Here is an 18065-nt window from a genome sequence, read left to right on the forward strand (position 1 = left end):
CAGCCAAGCATTTCTAAATTCAGTTCATATTTCAAGAAATTAAAATCCAAGCCAAAATAACAAAGTGCTCAAAAAACTGTAATCACCCTGCCACAGATTATTTTTATGCTTTTCTTTTTCTTTTTATTTTTATTTTATGAAAGTTGTAGTTTACTGACCCATGCTTGAGACGGTCACACCACAGGACAATTCTGAGATTGGGCTCAAAAATATAAAGAATCAAAAGACAAAGCAGTTTTTATAACAACAGGTCCATAAGACAAATAAATGTTTAACCATTTACTGCATTTTAAATTATGACAATACTAATTATATTCATTTGTATCATATCACATCAATAACCCATTGATCTGGAAGCAGAATCAGATTTAACTGGGATTTTCTGCTGTAATAATCAGTTTAACTGGTAAGATCCTCAGAGGAGTTGTGCAGAGATTATATAAGAATGGAAAGACAGTCTCAGTGAAGGACGTCCTGAATGTGAGTAAATGTGTGTTAGTTACAGGATCAGAGAATGACACTGTTCCTCTGTCATAGTCCAGCTGAACTCTCACACGCTGAAGCTTCACTTTAACAGGAAAGGCAGTGAAGGGTTGATCTGGGGATTGAGAGCAGTATTTGCTGTTCCAGTACCCCACACACCAGACTTTGGACTTAAAGAAATCCAGTCCCTTCCTCTGGTTTGATGCTGTGGTTATTCCGAGAGTCCAGCGTGTATTTTCACCGACCTCCACATCCCAGCAGTGTGTTCCTGAGTTAAAGCCCTCAGATCCCAGGACACACAGACACCAGTCAAACCTCTCTGGATTATCAGGAAGTGTTTTATCTCCATCACTGTCCGACACACACACACTGGTCAGATCAGACGAGAGTGTGAGACGAGGATGTGCTGTGTTTGGATCAAGAGTCAACGGAGCTGCAAAGAGAAGAACATCAGATTACAGGATGAAATATGATCAGAAATGTAAATATAAAACACATATAAAGACTTTCTATAAATCCTGCTATCATGACAAATATTATTATTATTAATATAAAAGTTTTTGTTATTACTGTAAATATATATTAAATTATTATGGGATATCCTTCAACGCTTTCAGAATCTTTTCTTATTTAAATGATATTGTTTCTATATTTTTCAGATATATTTCTATAGACAGCATATTTATTAATCAAAAATGTATTATTTTATTCATCAAAATAAACAGAAACATGTTCAAACTTTGCTAAAGTGATTGTTTTGAACAGGTATTAAATAAAACATTATTTTAGCTAAAGTATTTGTATTAATACTGTGCCTTTTGCCCCATGCGTGGCCCTCGACACCTCATACATTTTAAATATTTTTAATAAAATAAACCACTTTTATGATTTATTTTCACACAAAATCTGTTGCTCCATAAATGTTCAATACAAACCTGAATATTTTTCTGTATATCATACACTATAGGCAGGGCCGGATTGAGACTCATTTTCAGGCCTGGAGTTTCATGCCTTAGACAGACTACATTAAAATAATGATTCCAACCTCAGAATATAAATCTGCATAAGGTACACTATTCTCTAGAGCCTTAAGTTATAAATCTTTGTATTTTTGAAAAATATAATTTTCAATTCAGTGCAAAAACAGTAGCTTAAGTTTTGCTTCACGGTGAAGATTTATTAGAACCGTAAATAACAGGACAGTATCAATCTCTTTTTTTTAAAGTATTAGTATTCATAAATATCCAAACATTGAAATGAAGAAAAGATTTTTAGTTTTTTTTGACAAATTTCGGTAACGCTTTAGATTACGGCCCGGAAAGTACTGCATAATTAAAGTGAATTTACAGCATAACTTTCGGTAATTATAGTGTAACTATAAAGTAAGTATATGGGAACAATATGTAATATTGGGGGAATAAAGGGGTAACTATCAGGAAAATGTACAAAGTATTTATACTGTAAGTATTTTTTAATTAAGGGGTAATTATACTGTAAGTATTCTTTAATTAAGGGGTAATTATACTGTAAGTATTTTTTAATTAAGGGGTAATTATACTGTAAGTATTTTTTAATTAAGGGGTAATTATACTGTAAGTATTTTTTAATTAAGGAGTAATTATACTGTAAGTATTTTTTAATTAAGGGGTAATTATACTGTAAGTATTCTTTAATTAAGGGGTAATTATACTGTAAGTATTTTTAATTAAGGGGTAATTATACTGTAAGTATTTTTTAATTAAGGGGTAATTATACTGTAAGTATTTTTTAATTAAGGGGTAATTATACTGTAAGTATTTTTTAATTAAGGGGTAATTATACTGTAAGTATTTTTTAATTAAGGGGTAATTATACTGTAAGTATTTTTTAATTAAGGGGTAATTATACTGTAAGTATTTTTTAATTAAGGGGTAATTATACTGTAAGTATTTTTTAATTAAGGGGTAATTATACTGTAAGTATTTTTTAATTAAGGGGTAATTATACTGTAAGTATTTTTTAATTAAGGGGTAATTATACTGTAAGTATTTTTTAATTAAGGGGTAATTATACTGTAAGTATTTTTTAATTAAGGGGTAATTATACTGTAAGTATTTTTTAATTAAGGAGTAATTATACTGTAAGTATTTTTTAATTAAGGGGTAATTATACTGTAAGTATTTTTTAATTAAGGAGTAATTATACTGTAAGTATTTTTTAATTAAGGGGTAATTATACTGTAAGTATTTTTTAATTAAGGGGTAATTATACTGTAAGTATTTTTTAATTAAGGAGTAATTATACTGTAAGTATTTTTTAATTAAGGGGTAATTATACTGTAAGTATTTTTTAATTAAGGGGTAATTATACTGTAAGTATTTTTTAATTAAGGGGTAATTATACTGTAAGTATTTTTAATTAAGGGGTAATTATACTGTAAGTATTTTTTAATTAAGGGGTAATTATACTGTAAGTATTTTTTAATTAAGGGGTAATTATACTGTAAGTATTTTTTAATTAAGGGGTAATTATACTGTAAGTATTTTTTAATTAAGGGGTAATTATACTGTAAGTATTTTTTAATTAAGGGGTAATTATACTGTAAGTATTTTTTAATTAAGGGGTAATTATACTGTAAGTATTTTTTAATTAAGGGGTAATTATCCATGTAGTTACGGGGTAAGGATGTGCGGGCTGTAAATTAAAGTGGCTCTTGTTTCATGTAATTACAGGGGTACAATAAAAACACAAATACAATCTGATATCACTCAGAAACATTTATTTAAAAAATGAAAAATCAATAAATTCATCAATAAATTGTATGAATCCTTGCCAAACCGCATGGATGCAGTCCTTCAAGCTCATGGAAGTCATACAAGATATTACATTTGGATCTCACAGCACCACAACTTAATTTGCTGACATATTTTTGTATTTGCAGTAAATTTGTTCAATTTCTGTATAGGCGATAAAACTTTTGTCTTGCCAAAATTTGACCTTTCTGTCTTGATTAAATGATAAATATTTTTTCTGTGAAAATTATTTATTTCAGTGCATTAAACATCATTTGGGAGGGTTTTAGCTTTTCATATGAGCTATTTCTAACACCAATTAATTAATTAAAAGTCAGGTTAATATCAGGTATTTCTAGAAAATAGATAAGCGACAAGACTTTTGTCAGGGACTGTATGTTGTTATTTTTCTTACAAACACTCATCGTTTAACTTCAGAAGACATTGATTCATCCATTGGGATCGTATGGATTACTGTAGTTATTGCTGTATTTGCTGTTTAATGCCTTAACTCTTAGAAACCCAAATGAGTTTTAATTAGCAGAGATTATTTATTTATCTGTGTTCATCTGAGGAAATAAAGTCGTATACATCTCGGATTGCATGAGGGTAAAAAACGAGTAAACGATGAGGATATTTCTGCACGCACTGTATTTTCAGTGTAACAGTTACAGAATACTAGCTAGACATGTGGGATCCTTCTTAAGATTCATCTGTGGCAAGGAAGAAAAAGAAGAGGAACAAGAGGAGGATGAAGCCAAGCAAGAGAAATGAATGTGCTCTAAATCTGTTTTTTAAAAAAAAAGTTTTTATTTTTCATTTTTTAAATAAATGTTTCTGAGTGATATCAGATTTTATTTGTGTTTTTATTGTACTTACCCTGTAATTACATGAAACAAGAGCCACTTTAGTTTACAGCCCGCACATCCATACGTACCCCGTAATTACACGGATAATTACCCCTTAATTAAAAAATACTTACAGTATAATTACCCCTTAATTAAAAAATACTTACAGTATAATTACCCCTTAATTAAAAAATACGTACAGTATAATTACCCCTTAATTAAAGAATACTTACAGTATAATTACCCCTTAATTAAAAATACTTACAGTATAATTACCCCTTAATTAAAAAATACTTACAGTATAATTACCCCTTAATTAAAAAATACTTACAGTATAATTACCCCTTAATTAAAAAATACTTACAGTATAATTACCCCTTAATTAAAAAATACTTACAGTATAATTACCCCTTAATTAAAAAATACTTACAGTATAATTACCCCTTAATTAAAAAATACTTACAGTATAATTACCCCTTAATTAAAAATACTTACAGTATAATTACCCCTTAATTAAAAATACTTACAGTATAATTACTCCTTAATTAAAAAATACTTACAGTATAATTACCCCTTAATTAAAAAATACTTACAGTATAATTACCCCTTAATTAAAGAATACTTACAGTATAATTACCCCTTAATTAAAAAATACTTACAGTATAATTACTCCTTAATTAAAAAATACTTACAGTATAATTACCCCTTAATTAAAAAATACGTACAGTATAATTACCCCTTAATTAAAAAATACTTACAGTATAATTACCCCTTAATTAAAAAATACTTACAGTATAATTACCCCTTAATTAAAAAATACTTACAGTATAAATAATTTGTACATTTTCCTGATAGTTACCCCTTTATTCCCCCAATATTACATATTGTTCCCATATACTTACTTTATAGTTACACTATAATTACCGAAAGTTATGCTGTAAATTCACTTTAATTATGCAGTACTTTCCGGGCCGTAATCTAAAGCGTTACCCAAATTTCTTATGTCATTTCACTTGTCTAGTAAATGTTTCTTGAATTAAGAATATTTAGATATTTAAACTGGAAAACAATTCAGTGATAATGTTTGCTTATTCACACACTATGGTACAATAGCAGTAAGAGCTACAGTAAGAGCTAATCTCTTCACAACTGGGTTCTCGCTCGCTTTCTGACACTAAGTGAAGTTCGTTACATTTATTTCTCAACACAAATACCCCCTTTTTACAAAGCTTTCAAATCAAGTCACTCAGTTTCATGAATGTATTGCTGAATCATCAGGTCATCATTATTATCTCAGGGCATGTTTCATTGAGCAGGGCTCTTCCTATTAGTTCTTCTGAATGACAATCCTACCTGCCCATTCGGGTGTGTTGGGCTCATGACTGGAGCTTGGTAACGTTACTGGGCCTTGCTCTTCACTATTAGCAGCAAAACGGACTAGAGGCGGCTGCTGCTGAAGAGCTAAGAAAAAGTTTGATACATGAACGTGGTTTGCAGACAGCATTGTTTTGCGCGGTCGCATCTTGCACTGCTCCTAACTACCTTCACGTGATAATTACTTACCGGCCTCGTCGTCATCATTTGTTTTTTTGAGTAACAATGTGAACAGCTTAGAACATTTGGCCGCGTCAGTTTCCAGAGCCTTCTTATTTATTTTTTAATTCTGGCCTTTTCACAGCCGTCTTTGCGCTTCCTATTATTTATTAGAAATATGATCAGAAATGTAAGTATAAAACATATAAAGACTTTCTATAAATCCTGCTATCATGACAATGGTCTGTCAGTTTCTGTCAGAATGGATTGAGGCTTCAGGTTTAATATCATATTCAATAAACACTATTGTATCCTAATACATAAGCAGAGACCATGAGGAACAGACTTCTGTAGTCATTATGAGTTCACTGTATGATCTGATGATCTTCTGAAATACAGTTCAGATTCACTCAGAAACTCCAGTGATTATTAAATATATTTCTATCAGATGTTAATGTTGTGTGTGTTTCTATCTGAAGGATGTTTTGCGCTGGTGTCAGATCTGCTGAGACTCACTGTGTTGGACAGTTTCCAGCATCTTCTTCCAGACTCTGGACCGCAGGTTACCCAGATAACGGGACACATCAATCAAAGCTCCAGAACTCATCCGTGGATCCGGCTGTGGGATCTGGACTCTGGAGGAACATTCAGGAGTCAGAACTGCAGTGAATTTGAGCTCAGATCCACTGAGAGAAGAGATACGAGCAGCTCACTCACCTTTCCATTGAGGCGTTAAAGTTCTGGAAAATATAGAGTTTGAAAACATGTTAATATCTTATCAAACACTCTCATTGTCAGTGAGGCTCAAGTTGTTTTATGCTCAAAGAATGAAGCCAGATTGATTGGTCACCTTTAGAAACGAGACGTCATTGGCTTTCATCATCTCCTCCATGTCTCTGATTGTGTGTGAAAGAGCTGAGATGTGTGTGTTCATCTCCTCCAGCTTCTCCTTCATCCTCTGCTTCTTCTGCTCCTCTTCCTCCCTCAGTGCAGTGATTGTAGCTTCTTCTTCGTCTCTGAGAAACTGATGAAGCTTCTCAAACTCTTCTTTAATCTGACGCTCTGTGTGCTCAGCTTGAGACTGAAATCACATCACATTCACTTCAGTCAGCTCTGTGTGAACACACACTCCACTAATGTCAATAATAAACTGTGTGTGTGAATGTTGAGTGTTTAACTCTTTACACATCCTCACCTCGATGTGTTGGATTGTTTTATCACACTCTCCTTTCATTTCTTCTCCATGTTTGAGCTTGTTTTGTAAGGACGTCAGCGCTGTATTAAATTCCTCCTACAGGTTAAGATGAAAATCTGTGAAACTGATGAAGCTTTAAGAGGTTTAAACATTGTGTGTCTGGATGTTTTTATTGTTATATTAATATTTTTATGCTGAATGTGTTAATCTCAGAAGCATTTGTGCCTGACAATGGCAGGACATATATCTTTAAATGATTTAACTGCAAATGATGAACATCAAGAAATCACCAAACAAATGTGTTTTTTGGCAATGGCCAATTCTTAATTATTATATCCATGCAGTTGTAAATGTGTGGTTGTACAAATGCAAATGCAGGAACTGAAAGTACACTATATTGCCAAAAGTTTAGGGATGTCTGCCTCTACATGCACATGAACTTTAATGCCATCCCATTGTTAATCCGTAGGGTTTAATATGGAGTCGGCCCACCCTCTCTAACAGCTTCAGCTCTTCTGGGAAGGCTTTCCTCAAGGTTTAGGAGTGTGTTTATGGGGATTTTTGCCCATTCTTCTAGAAGCTCATTTGTGAGGTCAGGCACTGATGTTGGACGAGAAGGCCTGGCTCTCAGTCTCCGCTCTAATTCATCCCAAAGCTGTACTATCGGGTTGAGCTCAGGACTCTGTGCAGGCCAGTCAAGTTCCTCCACACCAAACTCCTCATCCATGTCTTTATGGACCGACGCTTTGTGCACTGGAGCGCAGTCATGCTGGGACAGGAAGGGGCCGTCCCCAAACTCTTCCCACAAAGTTTGGAGCATGAAATTGTCCAAAATGTCTTGGTATGCTGAAGCATTAAGAGTTCCTTTCACTGGAACTAAGGGGGCCAAGCCCAACCCCTGAAAAACAACCCGCATCATAATCCCACCTCAATCAAACTTTACACTTGGCACAATGCAGTCAGGCAAGTCCTGGCGATCACCTAACCCAGACTCGTCCATGTGATTGTCAGACTGAAGCGTGATTGGTCGCTCAGAGAACACGTCTCACTGCTCTAGAGTCCAGTGGCGGCTGCTTTACTCCACTGCATCCCACGCTTTGCATTGCTCTTGGTGATGTAAGGCTTGAGCTGCTCGGCCATGGAAACCCATTCCATGAAGCTCTCTCCGCTGTTCTTGAGCTCATCTGAAGGACACAGAAGTTTGGATGTCTGGAGCTATTGACTCTGCAGAAAGTTTGTAACTTCTACACACTGTGACCCTCAGCATGTGCTGACCCCGCTCTGGGATTTTATGTGGCCTAACAGTTTGTGGTTGAGTTGCTGTTGTTCTCAATCGCTTCCACTTTGTTATAATCCCACTAACAGTTGAGAGTGGAATATTTAGTAGTGAGGAAATGTCAGGAATGGACTTATTGCACAGGTGTCAGCCTATCACGGCCCCACGCTTGAGTTCACTGAGCTCCTGAGAGCGACCCATTCTTACACTAATGTGTGTAGAAGCGTCTGCAGGCCGAGAGCTTGATTTATACTCCTGTGGCCATGTCTACTAGGCTATTGTATACACAAATAGTATGTGTGTCTGTTTAGCACTGTATTTATCACATGAAATGAGAGACATTTGTCTTACCTTGTAAGATGAAACCACTTCCCTGATGGGTCTGAATGTGTGTTTGGCGTGTTTCTCTGAGTCTCTGCACACGACACACACAGGCTGTTTGTCCTCCAGACAGAAGAGTTTGAGTTTCTCACTGTGTAAACTGCAGATCTCCTCAGACTCTGATGAGCGCCTCTCATTTCTCTCCTTTATCAACGATTCACACAAGTTTTTTAACGTGAGATTAACTGGAGGATTACTTTTTGAGGATCTTCTCCTGCAGACGGGACACTCCTGAGTTTCCTGAGTTTTCCAGAACTGTTGTAGACACTCTTTACAAATACTGTGACTACAGGACAGAAAAACAGGAACCTTGAAGATTTCATAGCAAATAGGACAAGAAAGCTCTTCAGCAGATTTTGAATCCATTTCCTCGTCTTGTAAAAGATCCGATAATCTACAATTTACTTTCACTTTCTAATCTTTGCTTTGAAAAGTTAATAATTACAATAAAAATCTAATTCAGAAACACACAATAATCCTAATATAAAGTGTCCTCCTCTGTTCTTCACAGCTCTGACTCGTTTCAGCTTTCAGTAAAAACGAAAGTAAGAAATAATAAGACCAGTCTCTTCCTGGTAGGGTTTGTAAGAGGGTGGAGTTTCTGGGGTTACATAAACCACTAAATCTAGTCACAAGTTAGACATTTTTTTTCTTTTTATACTTAATAATGTTAAATCAGTTACATAAATGTGTACATTGACATAATTTGATACCAAAAACCCAAAACTGATTGTCCTTTGATGAACTGCTAGTGTCTCTAATATAAGACTGTCTCATCCTCCAGCTGTAGAGCTCATGATCTCCACTAGGGGGCTCTCCTCCAGACTCTTGTGCTGTCTTATCATGGACTACATTACCCATAACCCACTGCCTGGACTCATTATGCTCGATTATTCAGTTGTGTCTCATTAAAATAAACGGGGATTGGTTGACCGGGCCATAGGAGTTCGGAACAGTGCTGCGTTCCGGTTCGTTTTTATTACCCCCTTCACTTGCTAACTTCCCTCCATCTCGTTCACTCGGATGTGCGTCATTGCTTGCGTTGTACGAGTCCCCACTACTGGTGGAAACTTTGCAATGGACTGAACTGGAACATCCTAAACCCTTGATCACTTGGAATCCACTGTGGAGTTGATTTTTTATTTTATTTTTCCTTTACGAAATTGTTTATTGCAGCATTCTATATGTATATGGATGTGTTTAGGTTGTTTTAAATGTTTTAAAAACTATCATAGAGTTGTTTGTGGTAGGGTTAATTAATCGCGATATGCGGTGATGTCACAATCGCGTTGCATTGTGGTATATGAAGCTGCCTGAAGTGTACATATGAAGAAGACTCGCTCCCTCGGTCAAAATCGAAGGAGCAAGGGTCTGTCCATATAAACTTCCTTTGTCCACTTCATGAAGTGAGACTCACTTCAAAATGGCGGCGGGGATTCCTCCAAGGGGGAAGTGCTGAGGGAAGTTCGCAAGTGCGTGTCTTAAAGTGGAGTGGAACGTAACACAGGTCGATTCTGTGGTTGGCAAACAAATGGATTGTGAGTGGAGCAAATGATGGAAGGAAGTGACGTAGATAGTAGAAGGGATTTGGATATGGAAGGAGAAATGTTTGATCGAGGTAAGGAGGGATCTAGAAATGGTAATTGGACAGTAGTAGAAAATAGGAAACAAAAGAAAAAATGGAGTCCTATGCCAGGTACGGATAGTGAAAGAGAAAACGGGGCAACTAGAAAAAAGGAAGCATATAAAGTACTGATGAAATTTACTTCAGAATCGGTGAGTGCAATAAACACATTAAAACAAACTAAAGCACTGAAGGAAAAGTTGGGAAAAACTGTCAATGCAAAGATGTTGAGAGATAACCGAATGTTACTACAACAAAAAACAGCAATAGGATTAAAATCAATGATGGGTCAAAAATCTGCTCTATAGTGGAAGAAAAGAAGTGGATAAGAGGAGTGATTTCAGGAGTACCTACTGATGTTTCTGATGAGACAATAAAAGCCAAACTTACAGAGGCATCAGTAAATAATTATAAAAGACTGAAATGTGTCAGAAATAAGGAAAGGATGGATAGTTTGTCACTTATGTTGCAATTTGATGAGGAGAAGTTACCAGCTAGAGTATTTCTTGGATGTGTGAGTTATATGGTACGGCCATATATTCCTCCACCGCTCACCCAACGTTCTCAGAACTTCGGCTAACATTCCCTACAAGTTTGGTTAATGTTCTGAAGAAAACATTTGAATGAATTTGAATTTTCCTATCCCGTTAAATGCAAACCAAGATATAATATTTTAACTGCAACATTCAAAGGATGTTTTAGTAATGTTTCTGAGGTAACAAGTTGTACAATGATCTTAAAAAAACATTGTCCCAAAGTTTCATAATAACAAAGGAAGAACATTCCCTCTGCCACATTAGGAAACTGTTTTGAGGATATCATTGAGCGATGAGATGTTGAATGTTCTTCTAATGTGACGACTTAACAAAATTAGAGCATTTTACTTGCAACCTTTTGAGTATATTTTGGGGATGTTCTTAAATTTACGTTTGTATAATGATCTTAATAAAACATTGTCCTAATGTTTCATAATAACAAAGGAAGAACATTCTCTCCGCCACTTTAGGAAACTGTTATAAGGAAATAATTGAGGCCGGAGATGTAAGAAAGCGTTCTGATGAGCCCCAAAAACTGGGGACCACTATAATCATCACCAACTTTCATCGTGATGTACCGCGACGGCCTTTAGGACAGAATCAATAAGTATCGGAGTGGGACTATCGGAAGAGCCTGTGGCAGGTTGACTCTTGAGGGAACTCTTGTAAAACTGTTTAACGATATCTCAGAACCTAGCCGTAGTTTTGAGAGTTCATCTTCCCGATAGGTCCATTTAGCTCATTGATGGACTCTGGGCCCGTATTTATCAAACATCATCAAATTACTCACAAGAACACTGCTAAGAATTAACTTAAGAGTAAAAAAATTCTTGGCTCAAAGCTGCGCTTAAATGTTAGTTATCAAGCATCCCAATCATACTTCAAGTGAAGTGTAGGACTAAATCTTAAGTGTCAGTCTTAAGCTTGGGACATACTCTGCAAGAACAAAGAGATGTGTTCGTTTTCTCGAGGTGGCAAGAACTAGAATAAAGTTCGTTCTGGCCAGTACATTCATACTTCATGAGAAAAGCAGGTGCGTAATCTACGTTTCTCCGCATTAACCAAGCCCACATTAAATATCTGACCAATCACACGATAGTTCTCGGACACCAGCAAGAAAAAAGTTCTGGTCAGGCGATGTGCCGAGAACAAGCTGCGAGAACTCCCAAACCAGGCCTGCGAGAACAAAATAACGTAATTGTTCTTGCGTTGTATGTTGAAGCCTTTAGAGTCGATTTAACACACTTTGCTGAGCCACAAACAGGATTTTTGCTGAATAGATGTCCTTATTGAAGAACTTTCTCAGATAAATTCCCATTGAATGGTGAAATTCCTTTACATTCAACACACATTTGACAATAAAGAATTTTCAAGACAATACATTATAATATACACATTAGAAATGAAAGATAATCACGTTTCCACCATGTCTTAATTAAAAGTTTTAAACTGGTGTGCTGTTAACTGACCCGTATACAGCCTAGATTTCATGATATAATCAGCCACCATGGACTCCAAAAGAAAACCAAACTGGCGGGAGGAAGAAGCGATCGCAGAATGTTATAAAAGGCAAGTTCAGTCCAGCAGCACTGACAAAGATTATGCCTGCTCTGTCCAAACGATACGTTTGATTATTGTTTGTCAAACATTTCAAAAACATTCTTCCTCTTCTAAAACGCATCTGTCTCCTCAGTGCCATCACAAGCCCCTACTGGCAACTCCTCACCACTTGAGAGACCTCTCGAGCGGTCTTAAAGCTGCTGTCCGTAACTTTTTTTGTGTTCAAGATTTACAAAAATTATATTATGAGAATGTACAACATGAAGCCATTTTCCAAACCGTGTTTTTGTCTTACACTGAATCATTATGGGACACTTATAATAAGTGTTTATATTGGGACTTGTTACGTCCCTATGTAGTCTAGGGTTAAAAGGACTTATAACAGAATAGCTGTTGGTGTGATGTGTGGAGGCAGCAAGGTTCAGTTCCCAACCCCAGAGCTTCTTAACAAGAGATAGACCTCAAAACAACTTGTGTGGAAAAAGAACAAGGACTTTTATTTCCAAACGGGAGGATTGAGGCTTCAAGAGGGGGCAAGGCCAAAACAACAAACATAAAACCTCTAACTAATCAGGAGAAAACTAACTAAACTCAAAAAGTTAAGAGAACAAAATACAACAGAAGTACACTGACTCCCTAACTAACTTAAACAGGAGAAAACAGAAAATAAAGAAATTGGCACCCACCTCTCTACTAATCCTTTCCCCAAATGATTAACAAAATAAAAGTGATAAACAAGAAGACGACAAGATCATTAAATACTAACAGATGATGACGTACAAAACAAAGGAGTTTACTTGTAGTAGGTGCCAGTTACCACAATAACTTTAACACAATACAAACTCAAGCAACAATGGTTCTCCTTTAAAGTAACAAAGATAAAGAAAGAAACTAATAAAGCTGATAGGGTTTGAGAAGCGAATCCTCCCAGAACAGCCCTCCTCCTCCTCCACGAAAAGTAACGCAGACAGCCCCTCATGGACAACTGCCCACACACACATAATAAACCATAAACAAAACTCACCGTAAAGTCCAGGCCTGGTCCTCTCTCGTCTTCCACTGTCTTTGCTCCTCCTTTTATACTCCCGTCACTCCTCCGTGAGATGAGACCGGTGTGTCGCGCAGCTGCCGCTCATTATCACTCGCCACCGGCCCGCTCTCACGTCCCTTGCCTCGCTGCTTGCCACAGCGGTATTCTCAGCTTTAAAGGGATCCCCTGGTGTTGAGACTTGTATGGCTTAATATAACATAAATGATGTCTCTTACTGAATTATGTAGTAGAAAACCCATGAAAGATCTACGTTATTTTAAAAAATCGATTTTATATTTGGACCATGGGCGGCGCCATTTTGTTTGTGTTCTAGGTTGATGACGTAGATTGGTTGAACTCCTCAATCAGCTGGCATTACCCGTGGCTATTTTTACCACAACGCAACTCGAAAATTGTTTCAGAGTTAAACAAAACAAATGAATTGCCTTGTAATTGTACTTAAAACACACTCAAACATACATGTGGACACAAACTCACCTACACAAGTCACAAACAGATCGGCGGCCGGGCACACACACCTGACAGACTGCGCTGTCTCAATCGAGATGTTGGGCTGCTCAGTCTCCACGACAGGGGCTGAATCCGAAATCGACCCCCTATACCTTGAAATAGGGCATTATTTGAAGGGACGGCCATTTGTAGTGTTGTCCGACACCATAGGGACATGTTCGAGTGCAGTCATTCAGTCTCACGCGCCGCAATAACGAGTGTACAGCCGATTTACAAACAGCTGTCCGACTTCACGCACTCGATCGTCTTCATTCACTCCTTCAAGTTGTATTAGTGAACAAAAGTAGCGAAAGTAATTTGTGTCTTAAAAGTGAAAGTTTAAAGATTGAGGTTAATTCACTGAGCTTGTGCTCAAACTTTAATGCACAAACCAATCCCATGCATCATCACCAAAACATCCTGCCTCTCTTCCTCACGTTAACTTATCCCATCATCCTACCTAGATATTTCCCTCTGCTGGATACATTAGGCATTACAGTTAATCTACTGCATATCAACAGTCTATCTATGATATCAACACAGGGAATAGTGATGTATGCGCGCACGCAGTGCGTGTGTGTTCGCGCCGATCTGTTCGCGCCTCATATGTGTGTGTGTGTGTGTGTGTGTGTGTGTGTGTTCGCGCCGATCTGTTGGGGTGTGTGTGAGTCTGTGTGAGCGAGAGAGTTTGTGTCCACATGTATGTTTGGGTGCGTGAAGTCGGACAGCTGTTGTAAATCAGCTGTACACTGCGGTGCAACGTGAGACTGAATGACTGCACTCGAACATGTCCACTATGATGTCGGACAACACTACAAATGGCCGTCCCTTCAAATAATGCCCTATTTCAGGGTATAGGGGGTCGATTTCAGATTCAGCCCCTGTCGTGGAGACTGAGCAGCCCAACACATCGATTGAGACAGCGCAGTCTCTCAGGTGTGTGTGCCCGGCCGCCGATCTGTTTGTGTAGGTGGGTTTGTGTCCACATGTATGTTTGAGTGTGTTTTAAGTACAATTACAAGGCAATTCATTGGTTTTGTTTAACTCTGAAACAATTTTCGAGTTGCGTTGTGGTAAAAATAGCCACGGGTAACGCCAGCTGATTGAGGAGTTCAACCAATCTGCGTCATCAACCTAGAACGCAAACAAAATGGCGCCGCCCATGGTCCAAATATAAAATCGATTTTTTAAATAACGTAGATCTTTCATGGGTTTTCTACTACATAATTCAGTAAGAGACATCATTTATGTTATATTAAGCCATACAAGTCTCAACACCAGGGGATCCCTTTAAGAAATTTGATGACTTGCTTTTATACTTAGGTTTGAAAGTAGGGGTAAATTTCATGAATTCTCAGCACTTAATAAAAATAAAAATGGCACTTTTAGGGTGCTTTCACACTTGGTTCGATTCCCTGGTCCAAACCCGAGTTCGTTTGCTCTTCCTGCCCCCGCTCGACTGTGTTCATATTATATTATTTGGGAACGAACCGGGGTTCATTTGCATCATCAAAGCAGCAGCTCTTTATCCGGTTGCTCAGTAACGACAGCGAGCGTGAAGGCGGCGAAATGTATAGCGTTGCTCCTGTCACTTTTCTGTTTGTTTTTGACTCTTTCACACCTGACCAAACGAACCGCACCAAAGAGGGAAACGAACTCTAGTATGATTCAGCCGAACTAAAGGAGGCAGGTGTGGAAGCTCCATTAGAAGCTCGATAAATACGAGCCCTGGTCTAGTCCTCGGTTCACTAATTGTGCTCATCTGACCCTCATGTGATCTGGTTCCTTTATATTGTGCTACCTTCCCTTGTGTCCTTGCTTTATAACCATTATAACATCTATAAAGACACCCTTCATGAATAAAACTTGCCTTGCTGGTTCGTTGCTTTTGTGTGTGTTTTTTTTATGATGTTTGAAATCCTCGAGCTCCCTGTCAGTCAGCGCTAGATTTCGTTTTCCTTGTCTGAGAATTTCCTTTTTGATTTATTCTTATTTTTCTTTGTTCCTGCATTTTTACCCGTGCCTCGTTCTAGTCTTTATTTTGTGATGTAGTTCTCCCTAACCTTACACTGTATTCCCCAACAGAACTTTTTAACCCAATAAAATTGCAGAGCTGTACTCAAAGCTGCAATATTGTTCAGGCACCCTAAAAGTTTTTAAGTTCACTAAAGTAGTTTCCCAGTTATTGATTATTTAGACAAGATTAGCTCTGAGTTTATGAGTAGAACTGACCCCCTCACTCATTTCGTTCAAGAGTGGATTGAAAAAACGTCTGACGTAATAATGACGAGCAACTTCATTGGAGGTTCATATCAACATGGCAAATTCAAATAACCTAAAACTTACACAAACCAACATAAAAAAGAGACATTCCAATGAATGGTGAATGAACTAGTATATGATCGATTGTGGCAGATGTAAATACACTTTGACATTGTACGACTAATTGTTTGCAAGGACTGATGCGCGCACCCGGATGTAGGCAGGCAACAACATCAAGGAGATCCACCATCAACAACATCAGCCTGCATGCAAACCGTAGAGCCTGCACACAAAGGTAAGAACAGGCCCTAATGTACTTAGTTTATTCATTTGTTTGCCGTCGTCCAGGCAGACCACAGCTGAAGTGTAGGCTTTGTGAGAGAGGCCTTTTGCGGCTAGCTGTATGTTTTAGCGAGTTAGCTAAAGTTTATTGTCTCAGCTGTCAGCCTGTTGTTGGACTACGTTACTTTAGTGCAGCGTTTCCCATCCCATTCATCTCACACCTGATGACGCATATTTAATATGGGTTGTAACTTGAAAATAATGCTTTATGTATCTGTCGATGGACACACGTGCTGGCTCCTCAGTGATACAACAGCGATAATAAAAGAAAAAAACGTGGGCCAAACGGTCTCTCTTTATAAACTGTGTTCAATGCATGCGAGTGCTGCCGTATGGCCAGTCATTTTACCGTCATAACCCCTACATTCGCCAGAAGACGCGAATGAGGACTCGCGCGCGCGCTGTGAGAACATTTCTCAAATATAGCGCGCAAATATTGAGTTCTCTTTCAAGTCTTGCGCTTGAACGGACAAACTCACACAAGAATAGTGGTGGAAATTTTGATTCTTTTAAGAGAGTCGTTCATTTTCAGTTCGTTCACCAAAATGATTCGTTCAGATTCGTTCATTGATTCGTTCAGTAACATTTTTTTTTTAAATATTGACCGCAGGTGACGAAAAAGAGTGTTTTATGTGTAATGTCTTAAGTCAACAAACGTATTTACTTACAAAAAAACTGATTTGGCTTTATTAAAATGTGCATAATCTACTCATTAAATAAAATAAGTCTAAATAAGTGGTTCAGATGACCAAAGCATGTTTTATTGCATGATTAACATTTAACTGTTTGGTCAGACATTTAGACATTCATATATCTGGGATTATGGTAAACATGGGGTTCTAAACATGAGGTTTGTCTATAACTGTCTGTGCTTTGCATCCGCTTTCTGCTGATTGCCGAACGAGACACGCATGCTAAATGACCGAGGTAGCCTAGTTCGTTCACGAACTAGATCTCTCTCTCTCGTTCAGAGCTGGTTCATTTCGTTCACGAACTAGATCTCTCTCTCTCTCTCTCTCTCTCTCTCTCTCTCAGAGCTGGTTCATTTCGTTCACGAACAAGATCTCTCTCTCTCGTTCAGAGCTGGTTCATTTCGTTCACGAACTAGATCTCTCTCTCTCTCTCTCTCTCTCTCTCTCTCTCTCAGAGCTGGTTCATTTCGTTCACGAACTAGATCTCTCTCTCTCTCCCTCTCTCTCTCTCTCTCTCTCTCTCTCTCTCAGAGCTGGTTCATTTCGTTCACGAACAAGATCTCTCTCTCTCGTTCAGAGCTGGTTCATTTCGTTCACGAACTAGATCTCTCTCTCTCTCGTTCAGAGCTGGTTCATTTCGTTCACGAACTAGATCTCTCTCTCTCTCGTTCAGAGCTGGTTCATTTCGTTCACGAACAAGATCTCTCTCTCGTTCAGACTCAAGACAGCAACTCAGTCAGTGAAGTTCGTTCAGTAGCTCAGAATGCTATTTACTGACGTGACACACAAGATCTTTTAAACCATAGGCTACTGTCACATTTTTAATTTGTTTTACAGTTTTTAGAGAAGTGCATGACATGACTCAAACGTAATGAAGAAAACGGTTCAAACATAAAATAAAATACAAACACATTTAACTTTACTCTGTAGTAATCATTTAACCAAAAGTGTAACGTTACATTATGTTCTTTGCTTCAAATATGCCACCTACACGAGCCGAGCTGTTCGCAGTATCCTTCAAC

At 37.5% G+C, this 18065-nt stretch overlaps 1 protein-coding gene across 1 annotated transcript; it reads right to left on the reverse strand.

Moving 5' to 3' along the window:
* Window positions 1–368: 368 nt before the first annotated feature.
* On the reverse strand, window positions 369–8853 carry LOC137092532 (nuclear factor 7, brain-like). Its single transcript, XM_067456808.1, has 6 exons — window positions 8458–8853; window positions 6831–6926; window positions 6486–6716; window positions 6353–6375; window positions 6152–6270; window positions 369–916 (listed from the first exon to the last, which is right to left on the reverse strand). Exons 1-6 carry the CDS (start codon window positions 8851–8853, stop codon window positions 369–371), a joined length of 1413 nt encoding a protein of 470 aa, XP_067312909.1.
* Window positions 8854–18065: the final 9212 nt, after the last annotated feature.

This window comes from Pseudorasbora parva, chromosome 11 (genome assembly GCF_024679245.1).
Source record: "Pseudorasbora parva isolate DD20220531a chromosome 11, ASM2467924v1, whole genome shotgun sequence".
NCBI classification, from domain to species: domain Eukaryota; kingdom Metazoa; phylum Chordata; class Actinopteri; order Cypriniformes; family Gobionidae; genus Pseudorasbora; species Pseudorasbora parva.